General features: G+C 36.7%; 1 protein-coding gene across 4 annotated transcripts in view; it reads left to right on the top strand.

The window, feature by feature from the left end:
- KMT2E (lysine methyltransferase 2E (inactive)) overlaps positions 1 to 22,204 on the top strand; it is a 97,291-nt gene that overhangs the window by 22,814 nt on the left and 52,273 nt on the right. For all 4 annotated transcript variants that reach the window (XM_059170859.1, XM_059170861.1, XM_059170858.1 and 1 more), the window contains one exon: positions 1,086 to 1,270. In XM_059170859.1, coding sequence (XP_059026842.1) covers positions 1,200 to 1,270 — 71 coding nt within the window. In that variant the 5' untranslated portion in view covers positions 1,086 to 1,199. The remainder of the gene's footprint in view (positions 1 to 1,085; positions 1,271 to 22,204) is intronic.

The following is a 22,204-nucleotide window of genomic DNA, read 5'->3' as shown; positions in this document are numbered from 1 at the left end:
TTTACTCCAATAAGGTATGAGCTCACAATCTGCATTATTTGAGAAATAGGAATTAACCTGAATTAGGTATTCTTGAGCTTACTTGAAAAATTTAAAAAATTAAAAATAAATACAAGAATTGCTGTTTGAAGAAAGCTTGCTCTTCAGTATTTCAGGTATAACATGGCAAAAAATGATTTTGACTGTTGCTCTTTTCCTGTTTATAGGATTATCATTCTGTTTTGTTCCTGAGTTATACTGTTTTATTATTTGAAAGATTTTGAGTAGATACTTCACAAAGAGTACCATGTACAAATGTTATGCAATGAATTAGATTAGAAGCATTGATGTTAAAGCTGAATATATTTTGTTACTTGGTAAATGTATTTAAAAACAATGAAGTATATTAGTTTTCTTAACTAATTGCCTGTATTAGGGAATATTAGTTCTAGGGAGTTGATACTAACTGAAGAAATGGAGAACTCCTTCATACTTTACATAGTATAGAAAATGACAGCCACTTTAAGGCAGTGGGTTTTATTACAAATAAAATAGTTTTGCTTTTTACATATATAAACAGTAGAGTGGAATTGATTCAAATCCTGGGTTTATTTCTCCAACTGAGCAGCCTTGTCTAAGTTTTTTAATCTTTCTTGGTTTTGTGATCCTCAGTGGTAAAAGATACCTATCTCCAGCTGTAAGGATTAAATAGATCATCCATCTAAAAGCCTAATATGATGCTTAGTCCATAGTAAGTTCTCAGTATTTGTTAGTTTAGATCACTTTCTGAACCAGGAGACTTGTTTTGGATATGGTGCTGTAAGAAATTCCATTTTGTCTTTCAAAATGAGTAATATTTGTTGGTTCTTCACTAAGCAGTACACCTTAATTAATCTTTTTTTTTTTGGTATTTTTAAATTCATTCCCAAAGGGAGATTTTGATTTAGAAACTTCCTTCAGTCTCCCTGAGCAAATTCCAGTATCTATGGATATTTTAATGAAGAATGCTTTCTTCATGTTTTTTACTTAACTGTTTTAATAGTATGACTGTGTTAGGAATATGAAGGTGATTTTTAACTTTTTGTTCCCCTTCTTTTTTTAAACAGGGTTTGTGGATGCACTTAGATGTTTGCAATGAGCACTGTGGCTGGCATGCCCCAGTGTTTTGGATACCAATGCATAGGACTCCATAGTAATCGAATTTACCAGAGGCGAACGTCATGAGCATAGTGATCCCTTTGGGGGTTGATACAGCAGAAACATCATACTTGGAAATGGCTGCAGGCTCAGAGTAAGTATTTAAATTAAAAGTATTTTGGATAGGAAAGGCAGGATATTTTACACAGTTTTTAACACAACCAAGCAGTGGTTGATTTGCATTTATTTTCTCATTTTAGTTTCTTGTTGAAAACAAAATATCAGAAGGTTAAAATTCCTTTAACTAAGTTACTTTTTAAAACAATTCTTCAGGGGCGCCTGGGTGACTCAGTGGGTTAAGCTGCTGCCTTCGGCTCAGGTCATGATCTCGGGGTCCTGGGATCGAGTCCCACATTGGGCTTTCTGCTCAGCAGGGAGCCTGCTTCTCTCTCTCTCTGTCTGCCTCTCTGTCTACTTGTGATCTCTCTGTCAAATAAATAAATCTTTAAAAAAAAAAAAAACAAAAACAATTCTTCAGCCAAATGCTGTATCTTTTCTAACCTTTTGTCTTTTCTGTTTGCTAACTGTCAACCTCAAGAATCAAGATATAGGGCGCCTGGGTGGCTCAGTGGGTTAAGCTGCTGCCTTCGGCTCGGGTCATGATCTCAGGGTCCTGGGATCGAGTCCCGCATCGGGCTCTCTGCTCAGTGGGGAGCCTGCTTCCTCCTCTCTCTCTGCCTCCCTCCCTGTCTGCTTGTGATTTCTCTCTGTCAAATAAATAAATAAAATCTTTAAAAAAAAAAAAAAAAGGAATCAAGATATAATGGGTGCCTGGTGGCTCACTTCATTTTGGCATTCAACTCGATCTCAGCTCAGGTCTCAATCTCAGGGTCGTGGGTTCAAGATTACTGGTTTTTTTTTTGTATTGTAAGATTTGTCATGTTTATATTGGAAAAGTAATTTGGTTTTAAATTTGAATATTTGAAAAAAAATTTGAATATTTGAAAATACTGTAGGATCCGTTTAAATGTGGAATTTGCTTTTTTTTTTTAAGTTGAGTTAAAAAAATTCAAACCATTTTTAAGTAAGAGAAAGGGATTATTTTCTGCTGTATGATTATTTTGATAACCTTTGCTTTTATGAGAGCTGTTTCTGATGGATTCAGTGAAGGGTTCTTACCCTGACTCCAGACTATTTGGTCTAGGCAGTTGTGCATATAGATTTCATTATATTTTGTTTTTGAATGACCAGCCACTTTAATACTAGGTTATATTGGCTGTGAGGATTAATTGATTGTTTTTGGAAATTGCAAGGGATTCAAGTAGCAGTGTTTGACCGATAGAAAGATGCGTATGTCTGTTCTCTGTTTCAGTGAATAGATATATTGTGTCTAATGGGACTCTGACCAGAAAGCTGATCTTAATAGAATTTAAGTTTGAAAAAGGAAATTTATTTATTTTAGGGTCTCTAGAACTGATACATAAGAGGATAAAACTGCTATTTATTTTCCTTTTGCTGTCATTTCATGTGGTCTGAAGTGTTTCACCATTTCTGTTTGTGCCATTAGGAAAACCCCAGAGATGCTCTCTATTGTTTCAGTAATATATTATACAGTCTATGTAACTGTATGATTGTTGTAATACAATTTTTAAAAGCCATTATGTTTTTTACACTATGTATAAATTATTTTTGTCATAAAATAATAGATTCCTAATGGGGCACTCTGTGACAGTTGCTTTGCCATTATTCTGCCCAGATAGGGATACTGTGGGAAGGAAAGATTCTGGAAGCAGTGCTTGGGAAACAAAGGGTTCTGAGTCTAAAGTACTGGTTTTTCTTAATATGAAGTATCTGGTAGATGCAAATCCATATCTGATAATACTTACAGGCACTTATTGGTAAAGATTCTTAGCTTCCTAAATAGAATCACCTCTAAAGTTCTTTCCTTTAAAAAAATAGTCTTTTAGGGGCGCCTGGGTGGCTCAGTGGGTTAAGCCGCTGCCTTCGGCTCAGGTCATGATCTCAGAGTCCTGGGATCAAGCCCCGCATCGGGCTCTCTGCTCAGCAGGGAGCTTGCTTCCTCCTTTCTCTCTGCCTGCCTCTCTGCCTGCTTGTCATCTCTCTCTGTCAAATAAATAAATAAAATCTTTAAAAAAAAAAAAATAGTCTTTTAAGCAATTACTATAAGGTGTAATTTCTGAAATTTATATGCAGGGTAGGAATTTGTCTAGTATACAGTATGAGATGCATCTGTGCTTTGTTGGCATATCTAGTATTTGCACTTGAAAATAATTCACAGAGTGGAAGGCATTATACAGTTAAAAGGGAATGAATAATACAGTGAAAGAGGGCAGTGTAGGGAACAGCTTCCTGTTTTTTAAATTATATTTATTAGAATACTCAATAAGTATGATTTATATTATGGAGCCAAATCTTTTTGGGTACAAATATGGCCATTTTTATTATGGGAAAATGATCAATTTGTAAGGAATTACAGAATGACTGTCTTTCTATTTTAGAAAATTATTTTTTTTTCTATTCCACATACAGGTGTATGTTGCTTGGGCATAGCTTCCCCTACTCAGTGGGCACAGAAAGTATAGCTAGTGCCAATGTTTATTATGGGACAGCCATCAGAATTTTTGTGGTTTAATTTTCAAGCTTTTAAATTCTCTTTTTAAATATAAAACCTGGAAGCTTAAAAAGAGCCTTAAATAATATTTTCCTTGCTTCCCACAGAAATGAAGCTTTTAGAGTTGTTTTTATAAGAAATTTTTATGTAATTAATGCAATGCTTTCTTTTTATTTCAAATACAGAAAAGTTGTGTAAGATGGAGGATGCGGGGGGAGCAGTGCATGGAACTTCCCTCTCTATTTCTTTACCTTCCTGTGAAGCTGCATAATTTGAAACTCAAATGTTTTTAAGAGAATTACATTTTATTGTATTCGTGTGGCTAGATAATAATAATTATACATAAGTATTTTTAAAAAAGATTGTATGACCCATGAGAGACTGTGGACTCTGAGGAACTAACTGAGGGTTTTGGAGAGGAGGGGGGTGGGAGGTTGGGTGAGCCTGGTGGTGGGTGTTGTGGAGAGCAAGTACTGCATGGAGCACTGGGTGTGGTGCATAAACAATGAATTCTGGAACACTGAAAAATTAAATAAAAATAAAGAAAAAAGATTGTACTGCTAAAATACAGTCTATCACTAATAAACTATTTCAAAATTTAGGAGATACTCAGCGATTGTTTATTGAGTCTGTTATATACTAGACCATATTTACACTAGCTTCTAAGGCTATAAAAGAGAATTTATTGGATTACTTGTTTATCTAGTTTATCTGTAGCATTTTATAGACAGGAAATTTGAAGTTGAATGTCTAGGATCTCTGAAGAATGGGTTTGCTAAGCTCTAGTCTATTATTTCCATACTTGGTAACATTTGCTGTTGAATTATTGTGTCTCTAAAATAAAACTCATTAGTCTTACCAGGTCCAGCTTCTTCTTTTTTACTTTTTTTTTTTTTTTTTTTTTTTGCTCTTCTCATCACTAAGTTTTGAAAAATCTTAGTTTTTTTTTTGCCTTTCCTTCAAAGTTAGGGATCTTGTATTTTACTTTTTTCTGTTCCCTGTTACTTGCCATGATTTGGCTCTCTACCTAAATGTTTGCACTAAAAAAGAGTAACTTTAAAATATTTTATGAGTAACTGACCAGTGAATATTGATGGACTATTGTTCAGGTATACCCGCTTTAATAATAAGAATAAAATTTAAAAATGTTTGTTTTATTAGCCCGAGTGTTTATTATATTTATTTATTAAAAGATTTTATTTTATTTGACAGTGAGGGAGACAGTGAGAGAAGGAACACAAGCAGGGGGAGTGGGAGAGGGAGAAGCAGTCTTCCCGCAGAACAGGGAGCCCAACATGAGAAGTATGGATGCAGGGCTTCTGGGATCATGACCTGAGCCAAAGGCAGATGCTTAACGACTGAGCCCTCCATCCACCCCTAGCCTAAGTATTTTTTTAAAGGAGTTATAAACATTCCACAGTCAAATGTAATTGAAGGTGTTTTATTCAAAAATTACTTTTTACTATACATAGCATCGATAAAAACCAATACCTAGATCTTGATGAATAGAATTGGATTTGGAGCCAAATGCTACGGGGAGACTCTTAAGATACCTTAAAAATTGCTTGTTAACTCTTTAGATCTTAGCAGCGAGTTTTTACCTGCATTGTGTTCTTAGATTTGAAAAGTACCCATCACAACATACAGGTTAATATAATGACTCACTGACTTCCTCACTACTGTCTCGCATGATCCTGGGTACAGTAAAAAGTGTGGAAAGATAATAATATATTTAAAGGGAAAAATTGAGCTAAGTGTAAATGCAGTTTTTTAAAACTTGATTAGCAAAATGACCATAATTGGAATAAACAGGAGATTGCCTTTATTATCAGGAAGTGCCATCTGTAAAGTTTTTTTTGATTAAGGCTTAATACTAGAAGTGGATTTCTTCTAACATAATTTCATAGGGTAAGACTAGTAATCCAAAAGAAAGCACATTTTGGATCATAACTTAAAGCATCAGCTGTGTGGAAAGTGTTTTATAAGAGGCTCAGGTTACAAAGGTGAAGTATAAATTTTACCCTTACTCTTAAGGGAAGTATAAGCAAATGGAAGTCAGAAATCTAGATCAGAGCTGTGCAATAAGTATACAGAGTCGTGTATACTTTCATATTTCTAAAAATAAAATTTTCCTAGTGTCCATATTATACAAAGGTTTATAAAAAGTTGAAATTAGTTATGTATTTTATTTAATGGAGTATGTCCAGAGTATTATCATTTTAACATAAAATCAGTATAAAGATGTGAATGAGAAATTTCATGTCTTTTTCTCCACACTAAAAATATTTAAGATCTGGTATGTATTTTATACCTTCAGCACCTCTTAATTCAAACTAGCCACATTTCAAGTGTTCGCTATATGTCTAGTGGCTACTGTATTGGATAAAGAAACTCTAGACTAGACAACAAAGTGGAACATCAGGAAAGGACATAGTGAAGCCTAGGCTGTAGGCTAGTTAACGGAAGTTGTTAAAGTGAGATCTAAGAATCTCTCTCTCTGAATGAGAAAGATAAAGATAGAGCTATCAGGTAGATATTGTCATTCTTAATTTATAGGTGAGGAAACAAGTCACAGAGCAGAAAAGCGGCAGAGGCAGAATTCACTGTGTTCATTTTAGGCCTTTTCTGTAATATAGCTACTTTACTAATATTACAAAGAATATTTATGTAATAATTGTTTTGACATGTGGTTCATGTATATAGTAGCTTCATTTCTAGCAGTAGTAAATTCAGGGTAATAAATAACTGCAATAATAACAAAGGTATTCTCAGGTCCTTGCTCAAGAATAAGGGAAGTAAAAGAAAACCTAGACTCCATTATCATTAGACAGGAAAGATGAGCCAGAATTCAGCTGTTTCTTAGAATTGTGTGTTTTTTATCCTAATGGAGAGAGCTTACGTCCTCTATTTCTTTTTACCTCTTCTACCTCTGGTCTTCCAACTATCTGAATTCCTAAATTGGTTAAATAAACAAAAAGGTGGGAAGTCCTGGGGCTGGAAAGTGGGTAGATGTGTGAATAGGGATGTTAAATTTCTTCTTTCCTAGCCTTTAAAAAAAAAGAAAAGCCAAGCTACTTTTCTCATCAGCAGCTGGGAATAAGATTGCCAACATTGTATTCCTTTTAATATTACTATTACTATTTTGGTACCATTAGAAATCATTAAAATGAGCTCTTATATAATTACGGGTACTTTCAGATGAGGTAGACAGATTACTAAATGTGACTTGTAGGTTAGAGATGAATTATTTTGGAGGAGGGCTCATTTTCCTATACCGGGCAACACAGTAAATACTCAGTTCTTAACTAAGTACAAAAAGGAAATACCTAGATTTTCAGTTTTGTTCAGCCACTGTCCTACTAGTGAGACCTTAAACATGACACCTAATTATTGTAGACTCTGGTTATCTTACTTTGAAAAAGAGGGCTTGGATTGAGATATTAATGTGACTCCTTTTGATTTGAAATTTATGAGGTTCCATACATTTTTACTTGTATTTGTTATAGCATGTGATACTAAGTTATTTCAATGTCACTAGAGCCACCTGCTGACAGAGTTCATTACTTGTTGAAATGTTTGGGTGCTTTTAGTCTGAATTTGTGTAATTGAAGATGCTAAAGTGTTTTGTGTCTAATGAAATGTTTTTAGTAGCATTATACTGGTTCATTTTCACTGATCCTTAGCATTTTCACCTCTGATTTCTTTACACATAATCCACTATCAGGAAACTAATACTTTCCTTTGCTCTTAAAGTAAGTGTTGATTTGCTTATCCTAATTTGGAAGTGGTTTCACTTAAATGTGGTTTTGTTCTAACATTTAAAAGCCTGTTTTACAGCACTGCACTTGCATTGTTTAGAACTGTCCTTAGAATGATGCTGAATCATACTTAATCATACACAATTTTTCTTCTAATTTTTTTTTCACTTGTGATAATTAATACAAAGCTCAGAACATTCATGCAGCTGTCTATAACACACGTATCCCGGCAAAAAGCCAAGTATTATTCCCACTTTGCCAAAAAAAAAAAAAAACAAAAAAAACAGCTAAAGGAGATGAACAGACTTCAGTAAGGCCACATAATTAATAAAGAGTAAAGTTAGGTTTGAACCCAGGGTTGCTTGACCACTTGGTCAGGAGAGATAGGTTTTACTAACAGATGAGTTAAATGAAGTAAGGTGCCACATGAAATAAACTGAGGGCAGTTGTCAAACCAGACCTCTCCATTTTAAAATGTTTCTTGGTGTGCTATTATAATGTGTGTGATTTTCATGTGATAGCTTTAAAAAACAATAGGTTATCACAAGGATAAAAGAAATGGACAAGCTTTGATTACAAATCTGAAGGAGCATATTGAGAACTCACGGAGATCTTTTATACATGTTACTGTAGTGGTTAGGGAGTCATTCTGTCCATATGCCATTACTGACACCCAGGTATGTGTTATTGAATATTTTAACATTAAAAAGAAAATTAGAGGTTTTACCTATAACACCGATATATAAACTATTAAAATCAAACTATATTTTGAAGGTTTATACAAGGAAGAAATTAAATTTTTGTTGAGAAAGACGAAAATCATAAAACTCGCAATTTTTGAGGAATCACAGCTTATTTATTCAAACACCCCCTTTTTTTGTTTGAGATTTTATTTATTTATTTGACAGAGTCAGAAGAAGGAGGGGAATGGCAGAGAGAAAGGGAGAAGCAGGATCCCCGCTGATCAAGGAGCCCGATGCAGGGCTGGATCCCAGAACTCTGGGATCATGACCTGAGCCAAAGGCAGATACTTAACTGACTGAGCCACCCAGGTGCCTTTCAGTCACTGTTTTTTTGTTTTGTTTTGTTTTTTTACGATCTTTTTTTATTTGAGTGAGAGAGAAAACACAGGGGTGGGGGAAGGGGCAGAGAGAGAGAGAGAGAGAGGCAGACTCCCCACTGAGCAGGGATGAGCAGGGAGCCTGATATAGGACTAGATCCCAAGGTCTTGGGATCATGACGAGCTGAAGGTGGATGTTTAACTGACTGAGTCACCCAGGTGCCCTTCAGTCACTTTTTAAAAAAGATTTTATTTGTTTATTTGAGAGAGAGTGTATATGCATGAGCCGGGGTTGGGGGGTGGGGCGATGGAGGGAGAAAGAGAAGCAGACTTCCCCTTGAGTGGGGCTTGATCCCAGGACCCTGAGATCATGACCCGAGCCAAAAGCAGATGCTTAACCGACTGAGCCTTCCAGGCGACCCTATTCAGTCATTCTAACCTGTTCTTTTTCTCTAAATGCCTCACTTAGTGATTGGTCCTTTTCTTTCTCTTTTTAGATCTTAAGTTCACTTTACCTAATATAGTTAAATGCCTGCACCAAGAATGCATAATTTGCCTTGGGTGGTTATTTATGATGCCTTTTTGAAGAATAAGAATATTTTGGTCTAAATAAGATTTTTAATTTACAAAGTGGTTCCAGAAAAATGGGGCAGCATCATCAGGTAGATGACTGCAAACAAAATAATAGTAGTTCTGCCTTCTAAGTTTTAGAATAAATAATACTTAAACAATAATTTAGAACTTCAGTTAGTACATTTGGAAATAGCCTGTTTTCATTTTTATAAATGGAAATACTACATAAAGGAATAATTTTAATTTTAATGACCAAAAATATTTTGCGTATTTGTGGAGTTTGATATAATGAAAATTAAAATGGCATAGATTCAGGATTACCAGAACTCAGGCTTTGTGTAACTCTATAAAGTGACACAAACTACCATTTTGTATTATAAAAATGAGGTAAAGCTGTTTACCTCATTAAGTCACTAATCCACAGACATAAACAGTATGCCTATTTCACAGGCATACTGGGGACAATGTTGTTTAATGGGAAACTTTCTAGAGCACATTCAGAGATCCAGGCTTTGGTATTTTTTTGGCTGTTTTAAAGCCACATGACTTGGAATTAAGAGTTCATTTTACAGATGTGGAAACCTAGACCCAGAGTGGTTATGTGACATGTCCCAACGGTACATAGTGACTTAGTGGTAGAGTTAGTGCTTGAATTGAGTGTTTTGTTTTGTTTTGTTTTGTTTTTAAAGATTTTTTTCTTTGTCAGACAGAGATCACAAGGAGGCAGAGAGGCAGGCAGAGAGAGAGAGGAGGAAGCAGGCTCCCCGCAGCGCAGAGAGCCCGATGTGGGGCTCGATCCCAGGACCCCGGGATCATGACCTGAGCCGAAGGCAGAGGCTTAACCCACTGAGCCACCCAGGCGCCCCATTGTTTTGTTTTTTTAAGATTTTATTTATTTATTTGACACACAGAGAGATACAGTGAGAGGGGGAATACAAGCAGGGGGAGTGGGAGAGGGAGAAGCAGGCTTCCCGCCGAGCTAGGAGCCTGGTATGGGACTCGATCCCAGGACACTGGGATCATGACCTGAGCTGCAGGCAGAGGCTTACCCACTGAGCCACCCAGGTAATCCTGAAACTATAGAGTTTTTGAAGCTAGCGTCAGTCATCTCCTGGTGGGTAAAGCTGGAGGGTAGACCATGTGATCTACAGAATACTTTCTGGGACAGTGTCTGAACATCACTTTGGAGCAGCAGAGATTCTTCCGTAAACAGTTCCTGTCCCTTTGCACTCTGTCCCATACCAAGTAGGACTCAGCAACTGATCCACCATTCCTAGCTTCGATACTTCCTGGGGTCGAAAACTGTCTGTTTCACTGTACCAATCTGGACTGAGCCGGAACAGATCGACTCCTAGCAGGCCCAGCCTAGAACAAACCTCCTTGCGGTCTGAGGGAAAAGAAACTGTGCCCCAATAGTCTCTTGGGGCCAAATGCAAACCAGGCCTACCACATCTTTGTTCTACCTCTTCTACTTACCAAGTCTTAGCAGCAGTATTTCACCTTCTCTCCAGGCCCCAAACATCACCCCAAGTAGGTCCTGGGAGTGGCTAATTCAGATTAAATCTTGACCCTCTGTCAGTATTATTTGTGCCTCTTACTTTAATAATTCCATGGGCATTGTCTCAGTTGTAGGCCTGGTCATATGTTTGAATTCTTGCACTGATCTTCCACTTGCTGTGTACAATTTGGCTTTGACTTTGGCTGTGCTACTGTCACATTGAGGCAAATGCATAATTTTCAGACTTGTTCCTTGTTCTCTCAGGATTTGATACTGTGACTCTTAGTACTTTCGTTTTTAGTGAAACTACCTTTTTGTAGTTAGGGTCTTTTTATTGTAGAAAAATATAGCTTATATAAAATTGATTACTTTTAAGTATAGAATTCAGTGGCATTAAGTACATTCACAGTGCTGTGCAGTCAGTCTCACATCTGTTCCCAAACTTTTTGATCATCCCCAGAAACTTTGCATTTATTACATAAACAGACCTCTTTGTCCCCTCCAGGCCCAAGTGCTTGGCACCTCTATTTTACTCCTTTCTCTTGCTTTCTCTCTGTCTCTTCTAGATACCTTATATAAATAGAATCATAAAATATTTATCTTTTTTGTGTCTGGCTACTTAGCATAATGTTTTCAGAGTTCATGTTGTAGCAGGTATCAGAATTACCCTCTTTTTTATGGTTGAATAATATTCCATTGTATAGATGTACTGCATTTTGTTTATCCCCTCATCTGTTGATGGAACCTAGGATGTTTCCCTCTTTTGGCTATTGTGCATAATGCTGCTATGAATATTGGCATAAAGTATCTATTTGAGTCTTTGATGTGTACTTGGATGTGTACTTGGGAGTGTACTTGGGAGTGGAATTGCTAGGTCATAGTTAATTCTATGTTTAACATTATGAGAAACCACGAACTGCTTTCATCTAGTTTTCTTTTTGTGCCTTAATCTTTTTTTTTTTTTAAAGATTTCTTTTCCGTTTGTTAAATATTTATGCTTTCTAGGAGTCTTTAACTTAACCTAACCGTGTACCCTGTCCTGGAGGTTTCATCCACTTCTGTAGCTTTCACCATTTCCTACATGCTCATGACTTCAAATCATCCTTAGCTTAATTCTGTCTCATGAACTCCACCCATAGAGCCCCCTGCATTACTAGGTCTCTTAGGTGTCTCATGACTATAAAGTAGATGTGTGTCTCCGTAGTGTGTGTGGTAGTGAATCCTTTTTGGAATTTAAAATTAAATTTAGAGCTGGAGCCAACAGACTATTTCTTTCTTTCTTTCTTTTTTTAATTAATTATTTATTTATTTGACAGAGAGAGATCACAGCAGACAGAGAGAGAGAGAGAGAGGGAGGGAAGCAGGCTCCCCGCCAAGCAGAGAGCCCAATGCGGGACTCGATCCCAGGACCCTGAGATCATGACCTGAGCCGAAGGTAGCGGCTTAACCCACTGAGCCACCCAGGTGCCCCTCAACAGACTATTTCTTTAAAAGGCCAAAGAGTAAATATGTACGATTTGGAACAGTATAGTTTCTGTTGAAACTACTCAGTTGTGTTGTATTGTCACTGTAAAGCTAGGCAGTATGTATAAAGGAATGGGCATAACTGGGTTCTAGTAAAACTTTATTTACAAAACCAGGCATTGGGCTGGCTTTGGCTTAGGGATCCTAGTTTGCTGTCTCCTTGTTTAGAGAAAGTGAATCTTGGGTACTCTTTCAAGTGAAGAGCATCATTCTTTCTGATTTCTTTGGCTTAAGCAGGTACTATTAGTTCTTTGGTATGACTCTATTTTAATATAGGAACTTCCTGTTTATTAATAAATATTTATTAAGAGCTTATACTATATCAGTCATGTTTCAGGTGTAGGAACACAGCTCCACATCTGAAGTCTGTCTATACTCAAATTTTGCTTTTCTTATAAAATGTCAAATTTTGTTCTTCTACTTGCTGTCTGGATCTCATTCCCCCTCATCTTTTTCAGGATGTTTACACTTCACTCTCACCTGCCGTCCCATATTTCCTGCATCTTCAGTTTCTTTCTATTTAGATCATTCCCATCTCATATAAATACCTTAAGAGTGCTACCCCTTTTTATTTCCTATTCCATTTTTCTGTTCTTTGTAGTAAACTTCTTGAAAGAGTTCACACTCAGCATCAGGCTACCGAACACCGTTATAAATACCCAGGTTGTCAAAATAATTGGTAGTCTTCCATAATTTATATAGCTTTATCAGCATTTGATATAAATAACTGTTTCCTCTTACTAGAACAATTTAACCCTGTTGGCTTTTTGGATGCCACACTTAGCTGGCCGTTCTTTCCCATTTTTTGCTTGATTTTCTTCCCTCAGATCTAACTCTGCTCCAGGCTCATCTTTTTTTTTAAATGACTCCGCCTCTATCTAGTTGCTTAAGCCAAAACCCTAAGGCATTCTTCTGGGTTATTCCTTTTCCCTTACCCACCATGTCTGATTCATTGATTAATTGATTAATCCTGTGTCTTCCTCCAAAATAACACTTTGAATCAGTATACTTCTCTCCATTTCTACCATTGTCCTAGTCATCTCTTGTTTGGACACTACAGTAAGTTCCGTGTTTCTCTTTTGCTTTCCACAATTCATTGTTTCTGTAGAAGATAATGTAATTCTGAAGCATTAAACAAATCTTAAATTTCTCCCACTTAAAAACCTTCTGGTGATTTTTTTGTTTCACTTAAAATCCTATCTTTTGGTACTGTAGGCCCTACTTTTCTAATCTCTGCTCTATATTCTCCCCTTAACCTACTGTTACTCCCATGTTGGTATTATTTTCCTTGTTCTTTTGAACATTCTAAACTTGGTCCTGCCTTTGGACCTTTGTACTTGATGTTCCAGCTGCCTTGAACATTTTTTTTTTCCTCTTAGCATAGTCTTCGCTGAGCTCAAATACAACTTTTCAGTGAGGCCTTTCCTCTGCACACTATCTAAAATAGTGCCTGAAAAATCTCTGAAAAAGTCTTGTTTTCTTTCATTATTTTTTCCTTATCTTTTTACTGAAATACAAGCTTCATGTATATAAACATCTGTTTTATTATTACCACAGGCCCTGGCATGTAGTAAGTATTGAATCATGAATCGTATTGGTCTCTTTGTTAACTCTGAAGCCTATTATATAGCCTATAAATAGCATATATTATATATGATTGTTGAATGTTCATATCTTAGCTAATTTTATTTCAGTTGTTTAGGAGAGACAGAACTAAAGCTGGAAATATTTTATAGCCTCTCCGTTGTAGGAAAAGATGTAAAGGGCTTTAGAATTGAACAAACTGTTTCCTGTGTATAAAAAATCTTACACAATTGGTGTGATTTCAGTGAGTTGAATGCTGTAGTTCTTTAAAGTAGCTGTTTTAGTTAGTACCTATTTCAGGAAGCTGGGAAATAATAAAAGGCATTAGGAAACTAGCAGCATTAAAATAGCAACTAGAGAGAGATTGAAGTTTACTGTATACATTACCTGAGTGACTGTGTTTTGATGGTGATAGACTACATTAGACAGAATGTAAAAGCAAGAGGGATGATATAAGATTCTTCAGTATTAGAATTTTAATAACAAGTGATGGTACTTTTTTTTTAAGTGATAGCATTTTGACTAGGAAACTTGAAATCATATTTTCTTTAACTGTTGAGGGATTAAGTGATGAAATTTCCCCGACCAGTTAAAAGTAGGAGTTTAAAATATAATTTCATCTTCTTAACTGTAGAGTCTTTGTAAAGATCCCTGTTTGGAATCTTGGTAGTAATGTGCTATAGATCAAAAGTGGGCACTTGAATCTGATTTAATCTTTGTGCGGCTAACCAGCCAAATAAAGAGATGCTGTTATAAATAAAACAACCATATAAAAGCCTTCTCTCAGAATACAGAACAGTCAGTTAAGGGGAAAAGTAGATGCAAAGAAGTTTGGCATGTCATGTAATAATTAGAAATTAAGTGGATGAAAAGATAATTTAAGGCATATTTGGCAAATGTTACCAAGTTTGGTAAGGTTTTAAAAACATAAGGCTACTAGAGAATTAATGCGACTTTCTGTTGATAATGTAATTAACAGATTAAGAAATTACTAAGAGTTGTCTTTTAGTAAAAAAATATTTGAAAGTCTTTTATTTCCACATTGTCTTTGAAAGTAACTAAGTATCACATGAATCTTATAGTGGTTAATGTGCCCAGTGTATGTAATAAAAAACTGATTGTAGGTAAATCACCAAGGTGGGTTGGTTCCATACTTAATTGAAGAAACTCATTTGTAGAAATTATTGCTTGTAATAGCAAGTTGCATATTTTATTATCCCTTTCTTAAATAAAAAAGTTTACTGATTTGGACTGTGGGCACCATTTGCTCATGAAGATTACTTTGAAACTATAGACAGGGTATTAATTTTCAGCAAAGAACAGCCAAGGTAACTTACTTCTAAGTGGGGTTGGAGAGGTAGACTTTTTACATGCTCAGATCAGGGCTTTTTCTTGAACCTACTGAATCTGGGAGAATTGCATACCTATTACTCAACCTTGCATTTGGAACCCTTAGCTTTATTTTGAAATGCTGCTACTCTGATCACATTGTTCCCTTCCTTGGTGGAGAAACAAATCATTAGTGGCTCTGTACAGTTTTTCCGAATAAAGGTATTTCTTAGGGTGGTTTTTGAACTTGTGCTTGGTTAACTTATCTGCCCGCATCTCTTGGCCTCTTCTACATACTTTAACTCCATCTGCTCTGAATTGTAGCAGTTCTAGCCCCCCCTCAACCTTTGCTAAGCAGGGAGTCTACTTGTCCCTCTGCCCCTCCCCTGGCCTGTGCTTGTGTGCCTGCGTGCTCTCCACCCCACCCCCCCACACACACACAGTTTTTCTCCCAAACACATAAATAAACAAACAGACTTTTAAAAATCCAGGGTTTTAGTAGTTCCAGGTGTACAATATAATGATTCAGCAGTTTTATACATTACTCAGTGCTCATCACAGTAGTGTATTCTTTTTTTTTTTTTTTTTTAAGATTTTATTTATTTGACACAGAGATCACAAGTAGGCAGAGAGGCAGGCAGAGAGAGAGGGGGAAGCAGGCTCCCCGCTGAGCAAAGAGCCCAATGTGGGGCTCAATCCCAGGACCACGAGATCACGACCTAAGCCAAAGGCAGAGGCTTTAATCCACTGAGCCACCCAGGCGCCCCACAGTAGTGTAATCTTAATCTCCTTTTTCTTTTTCACCCATCCACTACCCCTCTGGCAACGACCAGTTTGTTCTTTGTACAGTTTTAAGAGTTTCTTGTTTTTCTTTTTTCTTTGTTCATTTGTTTCTTAAATTCCACATGAGTGAAATCATATAGTATTTGTCTTTTTCTGACTTGACTTAGCATTATACCCTCTATGTCCATCCATGTTGTTAGAAATAGCAAGATGCCATTCGTTTTTATGGCTGAGTAACATTCCTCTGTGTGTGTGTGGTGTGTGTGTGTGTGGGTGGGTGGGTGTCTGTGTACATGCCTTCTTCATCCATTCATCTGCTGATGGACACTTGGATTGGCCCTGTACATTGGCTATTGTCAGTAATGCTGCAAGTAAACATAGGGGTGCATATATCTTTTTGAATTAGTGTTTTCATTTTCTTTGGGTATCCAGTAGTGAAATTGCTAGATCATATGGTAGTTCTGTTTTTAATTTTTTGAGGATCCACCATACTATTTTCTACAGTGGCTGCCCCAGGTTGTGTTCCTATCAGCAGTACATGAGTTTTCCTTTTTCTCCATATCCTTGCCAACACTTGTCATTTTGATTCAAGCCACTCTGACAAGCATAAGGTGATACCTCATTGTGGTTTTGATGTGTATTTCTCTCTCATGATAGTAATGTTGAGCATCTTTCCACGTGTCTTTTAGCCATTTGTGTATCTTTGGAAAAATGTTATTCAGGTCCTCTGCCTGAATTGAATTATTTGGGATGTTTTGGTGTTGAGGTATATAAGCAACTCTTTCTAATCTGTGCTTCCTGAACTTCAGTGAACATGAGAATGAAGGTGCTTATTAGGGGTGCCTGGGTGGCTTAGTGGGTTAAGCCTCTGCCTTCAGCTCAGGTCATGATCTCAGGGTCCTGGGATCGAGCCCCACATCAGGCTCTCTGCTCAGTGGGGAGCCTGCCTCCTCCTCTCTCTCTGCCTGCTGCCCTGCCTGCTTGTGATCTCTGTCTGTCAAAAAGATAAAATTAAAAAAAAAAAAAAAGTGTGCTTTTTAAATTGTAGATTTCTGAGCCTGATCTTTAAGAAAATTTTATTTACTTGGTTAAGTAGAGCTGTAAAAAATTGCATTACATGTGATTGTGATACTGGTGTTCTGTCAGTCATGCTTAGAGAAACATGCTTAAACATGTCTTGGTATTTATATCTCTGACTGCCTGTGTGCTTTTTGTGTGGAATACCTTCTCCATCTCTCTCACCTTTCTCTTTCTTTGGCTTGTTAACTTTTCATTCCTTACAGTTTGGTAAATACAATTACTATTGTGAAGAGCCCTTGCATACCTCTGATGACACTACTATAATCACTGATATACTTGTCTTCCCCATAGATCAGTTAGTTTCTTGAGAAGGACCACTTCTTTCCCTTCTTTATTTCTTAACTTCCAGCATCTCAGTGTCTTCTACTTACAGATGTGTGCTAAAATGTTTATTGAGTGAATTAAAACTATATTATAAGTTCCTTAAATACAGGGACAGTGTCTTACCTTTCATAGTGCCTGGCAAGCAGCAGGCCCTCAATATTTGTTTAATGCTTGCTAGTCAAACTGAGGTCTACGGATATAGTCCCCAGGGACTTTATGAGCCCTATGAAGTTTTATTTATTTATTTATTTGCCGTTTTTCCTTTTGAGCTAGGAAAAGTCTGTTTAGAGTGATCTTGGATGACCACCACTTTATGCTGAGTACTGCCATGAGTTTTCAGTGCAACTGCTTATTTGTGTTTGATGATGTTGGTATACAGATTACCTAAAGACCTAGTTTAACGTGTTTCTCTAAATCCAAATCTACAGAGAAAAACCTCACTCCTTCTGTTGCAGGGTTTTGTGTGTTACTTAATTTTGACCAATAGCTAACTAAGCAAACACTATTCTAAAGTCTAACTGACCCCTTCATATTCCTTGATTACTCCCCATGCAATTTTTTCTCTTTTTGCATATGTGTGGCATATTGTCTTTCTCCATCTTACTGGTTTAAAAATTTTTTTTTCAATAGAAGATACATGCCTAGTATAAATTTCAAATGTTTAAAGTCCTGTCTGTCTTTCAGAAGTATTCTCATTTTTAATAAAACTTCATGATGGGGCGCCTGGGTGGCTCAGTTCATTGGACGACTGCCTTCGGCTCAGGTCATGATCCTGGAATCCCGGGATGGAGTCCTGCATCGGGCTCCCAGCTCCATGGGGGAGTCTGCTTCTCCCTCTGACCTTCTCCTCGCTCATGCTCTCTCTCACTGTCTCTCTCTCAAATAAATAAATAAATATAAATAAAAATAAAATCTTTAAAAAAGTAAAACTTCATGATGTTTATTCCTTATCCTTCCTCTTACTCAGATAAATGTCCTTCTCTTGAATTCCCTTGATTCAGAAGCCTTGAACTTTTGCAACCCCTCCAAGAAGGTCTTCTTAGGCTCAACTAAAGATTCAGATTTACAAGACTATTATAGGCTGTACTTGGCACTAGTCTCTGGAGTATAGGACAGGAGCCCGAGTTTATCAGAGGTCAGCATCAGTTGTTCATGTCTGTATGAGACCATGTAGGAGTACAGTCAGCCATCCAGAAACTATGTTCTTCGACTTCTCAAGTGACTGTCAGATACAAGGAGACAGGGTCCACATTAGGAGCTATGGTAGTCCTGATTTAGAACCCTTATGCCCTTAAGAAGCCATTATTTCTTGTAACAAGCATAGGCAACGTTTCCAGGTTCCCTGAAAGGGACTTGCCAGTTAGAAGAGTCACTGCATCTTTGGGAAGTTCAGATCTGTGGTATCCTCATCAAATATTTATAGTTTTCTCAGTCTAGACAAAACTTATTTACCAATCAAGGGTCATTTTAATTTGCCAAGCAATATAGCAAATTACCCATTCAGGTAAAAGAGCAAAATCTCACACAGAGGAGGAAAGAGTTTTTGTTAAGCATTTGACCATACTTTTCTTATGGTATTTATTTTTGCCTTGTATAGTGCTACCTGTCTCTTTTTGCTAATGCTGCTGTTCCTCCCAAGATTGGAAACTCTTTGAATGATTGGAGTATGTTTTATATCTCTTTATCCTGTCTAGGATCTAACAAGTTATCTTAATCACATAGTGAACACCATCATAGAACTATTCATTGAATTACAGTTTGTATGCTCCTTTGACTGTAAGGTAAATCCTCCAAAAAAACTTGGAAAGAATTTTCTGACTGGGATTTATCATAGGTGGAAACAGAATCTAGGAATAAACTTTCTGGGTGAAGTGATATAAACAGCGGTGTCCTCCTGCATGACTGGGGTTGCTCTTATTTTAATGTCTATATGGCTTCTTTGAGATAGGGACTGTGTCCAGATTCATTCTTCTATGTACTGAAAGCATATGTTGTTAGTGGTGATAAAATACAAATTTGAGAATACTTCAGAAAATGGCAAATGTTTCTCAGTGGGCAATGACAGAAATACTAAGATACGGTGGTTTTTTGACTTTGGTATAATTATGTCAGAAGAATCTAGAAAATGAGGAGTCATCATGAGATCATCACTTTCTACAGAGTGTGTTATACTCATGGCTGGAGGACCCTGCCTTTCTGTTTGCCACATCTTATTGAAGAAATAAATGGATCTGAAGAAAGCTAAATGATCACCAGGGCTTCAGGGGCTGTGTTATAAAGACAGTTAATAAGGAGAGCGTGGTTGGCTTGGTTGGTAGAACATGTGACTCTTGATCTCAGGGGCATGAGTTTAAGCCCCACTTTAAGTGTAGAGATTACTTTAAAAACTTTTTTAAAAAGATGGTTAATAAGATTGAGACCTATGGGGGCACCTGTGTGGCTCAGTGGGTTAAAGCCTCTGCCTTCAGCTCAGGTCATGATCTCAGGGTCCTGGGATCGAGCCCTGCATCAGGCTCCCTGCTCAGCGGGAAGTCTGCTTTCCCCTCTCTCTGCCTGCCTCTGCCTACTTGTGATCTCTCTGTCTCTGTCAAATAAAAGAATAAAAAAAATTTTTTTAAAAGATTGAGACCTAAGAATCAAGAAACAGGATAGTGAAGTGGATCGACCCATCTATATGGACAGGTACTTAGTCACTTAACATTAATACATAAAAACTAGGGAGCACCTTTAGAGTTGTAAAGAGAGGAGTAAAAGATGGCAAAGTATTACTTTGCAAAGCTTTTGAATAAAATGGCTCTTTCCAAGGAGCTTACATATCAGTTCTTGGTTTAGCATGTTGGATATTGGACTGGGTGAACAGTGACTCAAATGCATCTTGTCTGATATTGTTAATCTAGTTAACCTCATGTGTGTATATTAAGTATTCCACAAAATCATGTTGATTTTTCGTTGACATGCTTAAGACTGAACATACCTATGTATAGCCTTTTAAAAACCTTTCCAACCAGAAACCTTAAAGTTACTACTTTAAAAACAGTTTAGGGGTCCTTGCCTGGCTCAGTTGGGTAAGTATCTGATCTCAGCTCAGGTTTTGATCTATTCAAGCCATGTTGGTTGTAGAGATTACTTAAAAATAAAATCTTGGGGGTGCCTGGGTGGCTCAGTGGGTTGAGCCTCTACCTTCAGCTCAGGTCATGATCCCAGAGTCCTGGGATTGAGCCCCGCATCGGGCTCTCTTGCTCAGCGGGGAGCCTGCTTCCTCCTCTCTCTCTGCTTCTCTGCCTACTTGTGATCTTTCCCTCTCTGTCAAATAAATAAATAAAATCTTAAAGAGTGCTGTGAAGTGTGTAAACCTGGTGATTCACAGACCTGGGGATAAAAATATATGTATATAAAAAATATATGTTTATAAAAAATAAAAAAAAAAAAAAAAAAACAAAAAAAAAAAAAAAAAAATAAAATCTTGGAAGAAAACACAGTTATCTAAAATCTAGATGTACAGGAGTGCCAGTTGGCTCAGTCAGTTAAGCATCTGACTTTAGCTGGGGTCATGATCTCAAGGTCCTGCAATTAAGCCCCTGTCCTCAATGGGAAGTCTTTCTCCTTCTGCCTTCCCCTACTGGTGTGTGCTCTCTCTCAAATACAGAAATAAAATCTTTTAAAAAGTCTATATGTACAGTAATATTGAAAAAACCTTTTAATTAATTTATTCATTTGAGAAATACAGAGCTCAAGAAGTGGGGGGAAGCATGGGGAGTGAAAGAAGCAGCCTTCCCACTCAGCTGGAGCATGATGTGGGGCTCAATCCCAGGACCTGGAGATCATGATCTGAGTTGAAGGCAGACACTTAACCATCTAGCCACTCAGGCACCCCTCCAAAAAAAATTTTAAATGTATAAAAATTCTCTGATGCCAGTGATAGAGATTTCCTTGCTTACTTAGCTTCTGTGTCAAAATTATAAATGATTTAAGTAGGGACTGGAACTAAAATTAGAACATTAATCCCATTTTGCTGTTCCACCCTTTTCTGTCTGTCTCTGATTTTGTTGGTAGTAAATAACTTATTACAGTAATAGGTCCCTGTCTCTTCGATCATTTTATTAAAAAAGACAAGGTAAGTACAGAAAAGTGACATGCATATCACCGTGTGTCCCTGTTAGATTAGTGATGCATATATATATAGTGTAGCAGTAAAATGTATTTTATGTCACTGGATAATATTCTGAATCACTGATCTAGAATTTTAAAACCTTGTTATATGAACATTACAGATTCATGATTACAGATTACCTTTCTTGATGTAAAGTTTAGTCTCTTAACTATGTGAAGAATCATGTATTTATGGACTCAACTTTAAGAAAAAATATTTTAAAATTCTGCTTTACAGAGGGATTACCAAGGAATCATTTTATTTCAAGGCACTTGACTTTAGTATAATTTTGAGAGTTATGGGAGTATACTTTTAAAAAGAATAAACTTTAAGAGGACTTAGCACATATTTAGTGCTCAGTATTTACCAAATATTTAAATATCAACAGTGTTTTTGATAACTTGCAAATTTCGTGATGTATTTATAACAGGCATAGTAGACCTTGTACTTAGAATCACTGTTGGAAGTTTGAATTACTGTGGATTCAAGGTTTTAAAATAATTGAAAAGTAATTTCAGACTGAATAGTTACATCTGAGAGACATTTCTGAAGAAAAAAGTAGCATTGCATATCTGCATGATGCATTATAGTTGAGAAAATGCATCTTCATATCCTTTCTGTCTTTTGAGTTTCATCCATATTGTTGGGAAGAACGTGAAGGGGGATATTTATCCCTACATTATAGATAAAAAGTTGAGCTTTAGAAAAGTGACTACTCAGCTGTACCCATTGAATGGCCAGTCTTAGACACAAATGTCCCAATTCCATGCTTTTTAAAAAAGTTTTAAGTAAT

The sequence above is a fragment of the Mustela lutreola genome, chromosome 4 (genome assembly GCF_030435805.1).
Source record: "Mustela lutreola isolate mMusLut2 chromosome 4, mMusLut2.pri, whole genome shotgun sequence".
Lineage (NCBI taxonomy): Eukaryota > Metazoa > Chordata > Mammalia > Carnivora > Mustelidae > Mustela > Mustela lutreola.
The sequence above is the reverse complement of the archived record's forward strand: the minus strand, read 5'-3'. Positions and strand labels throughout refer to the sequence as shown.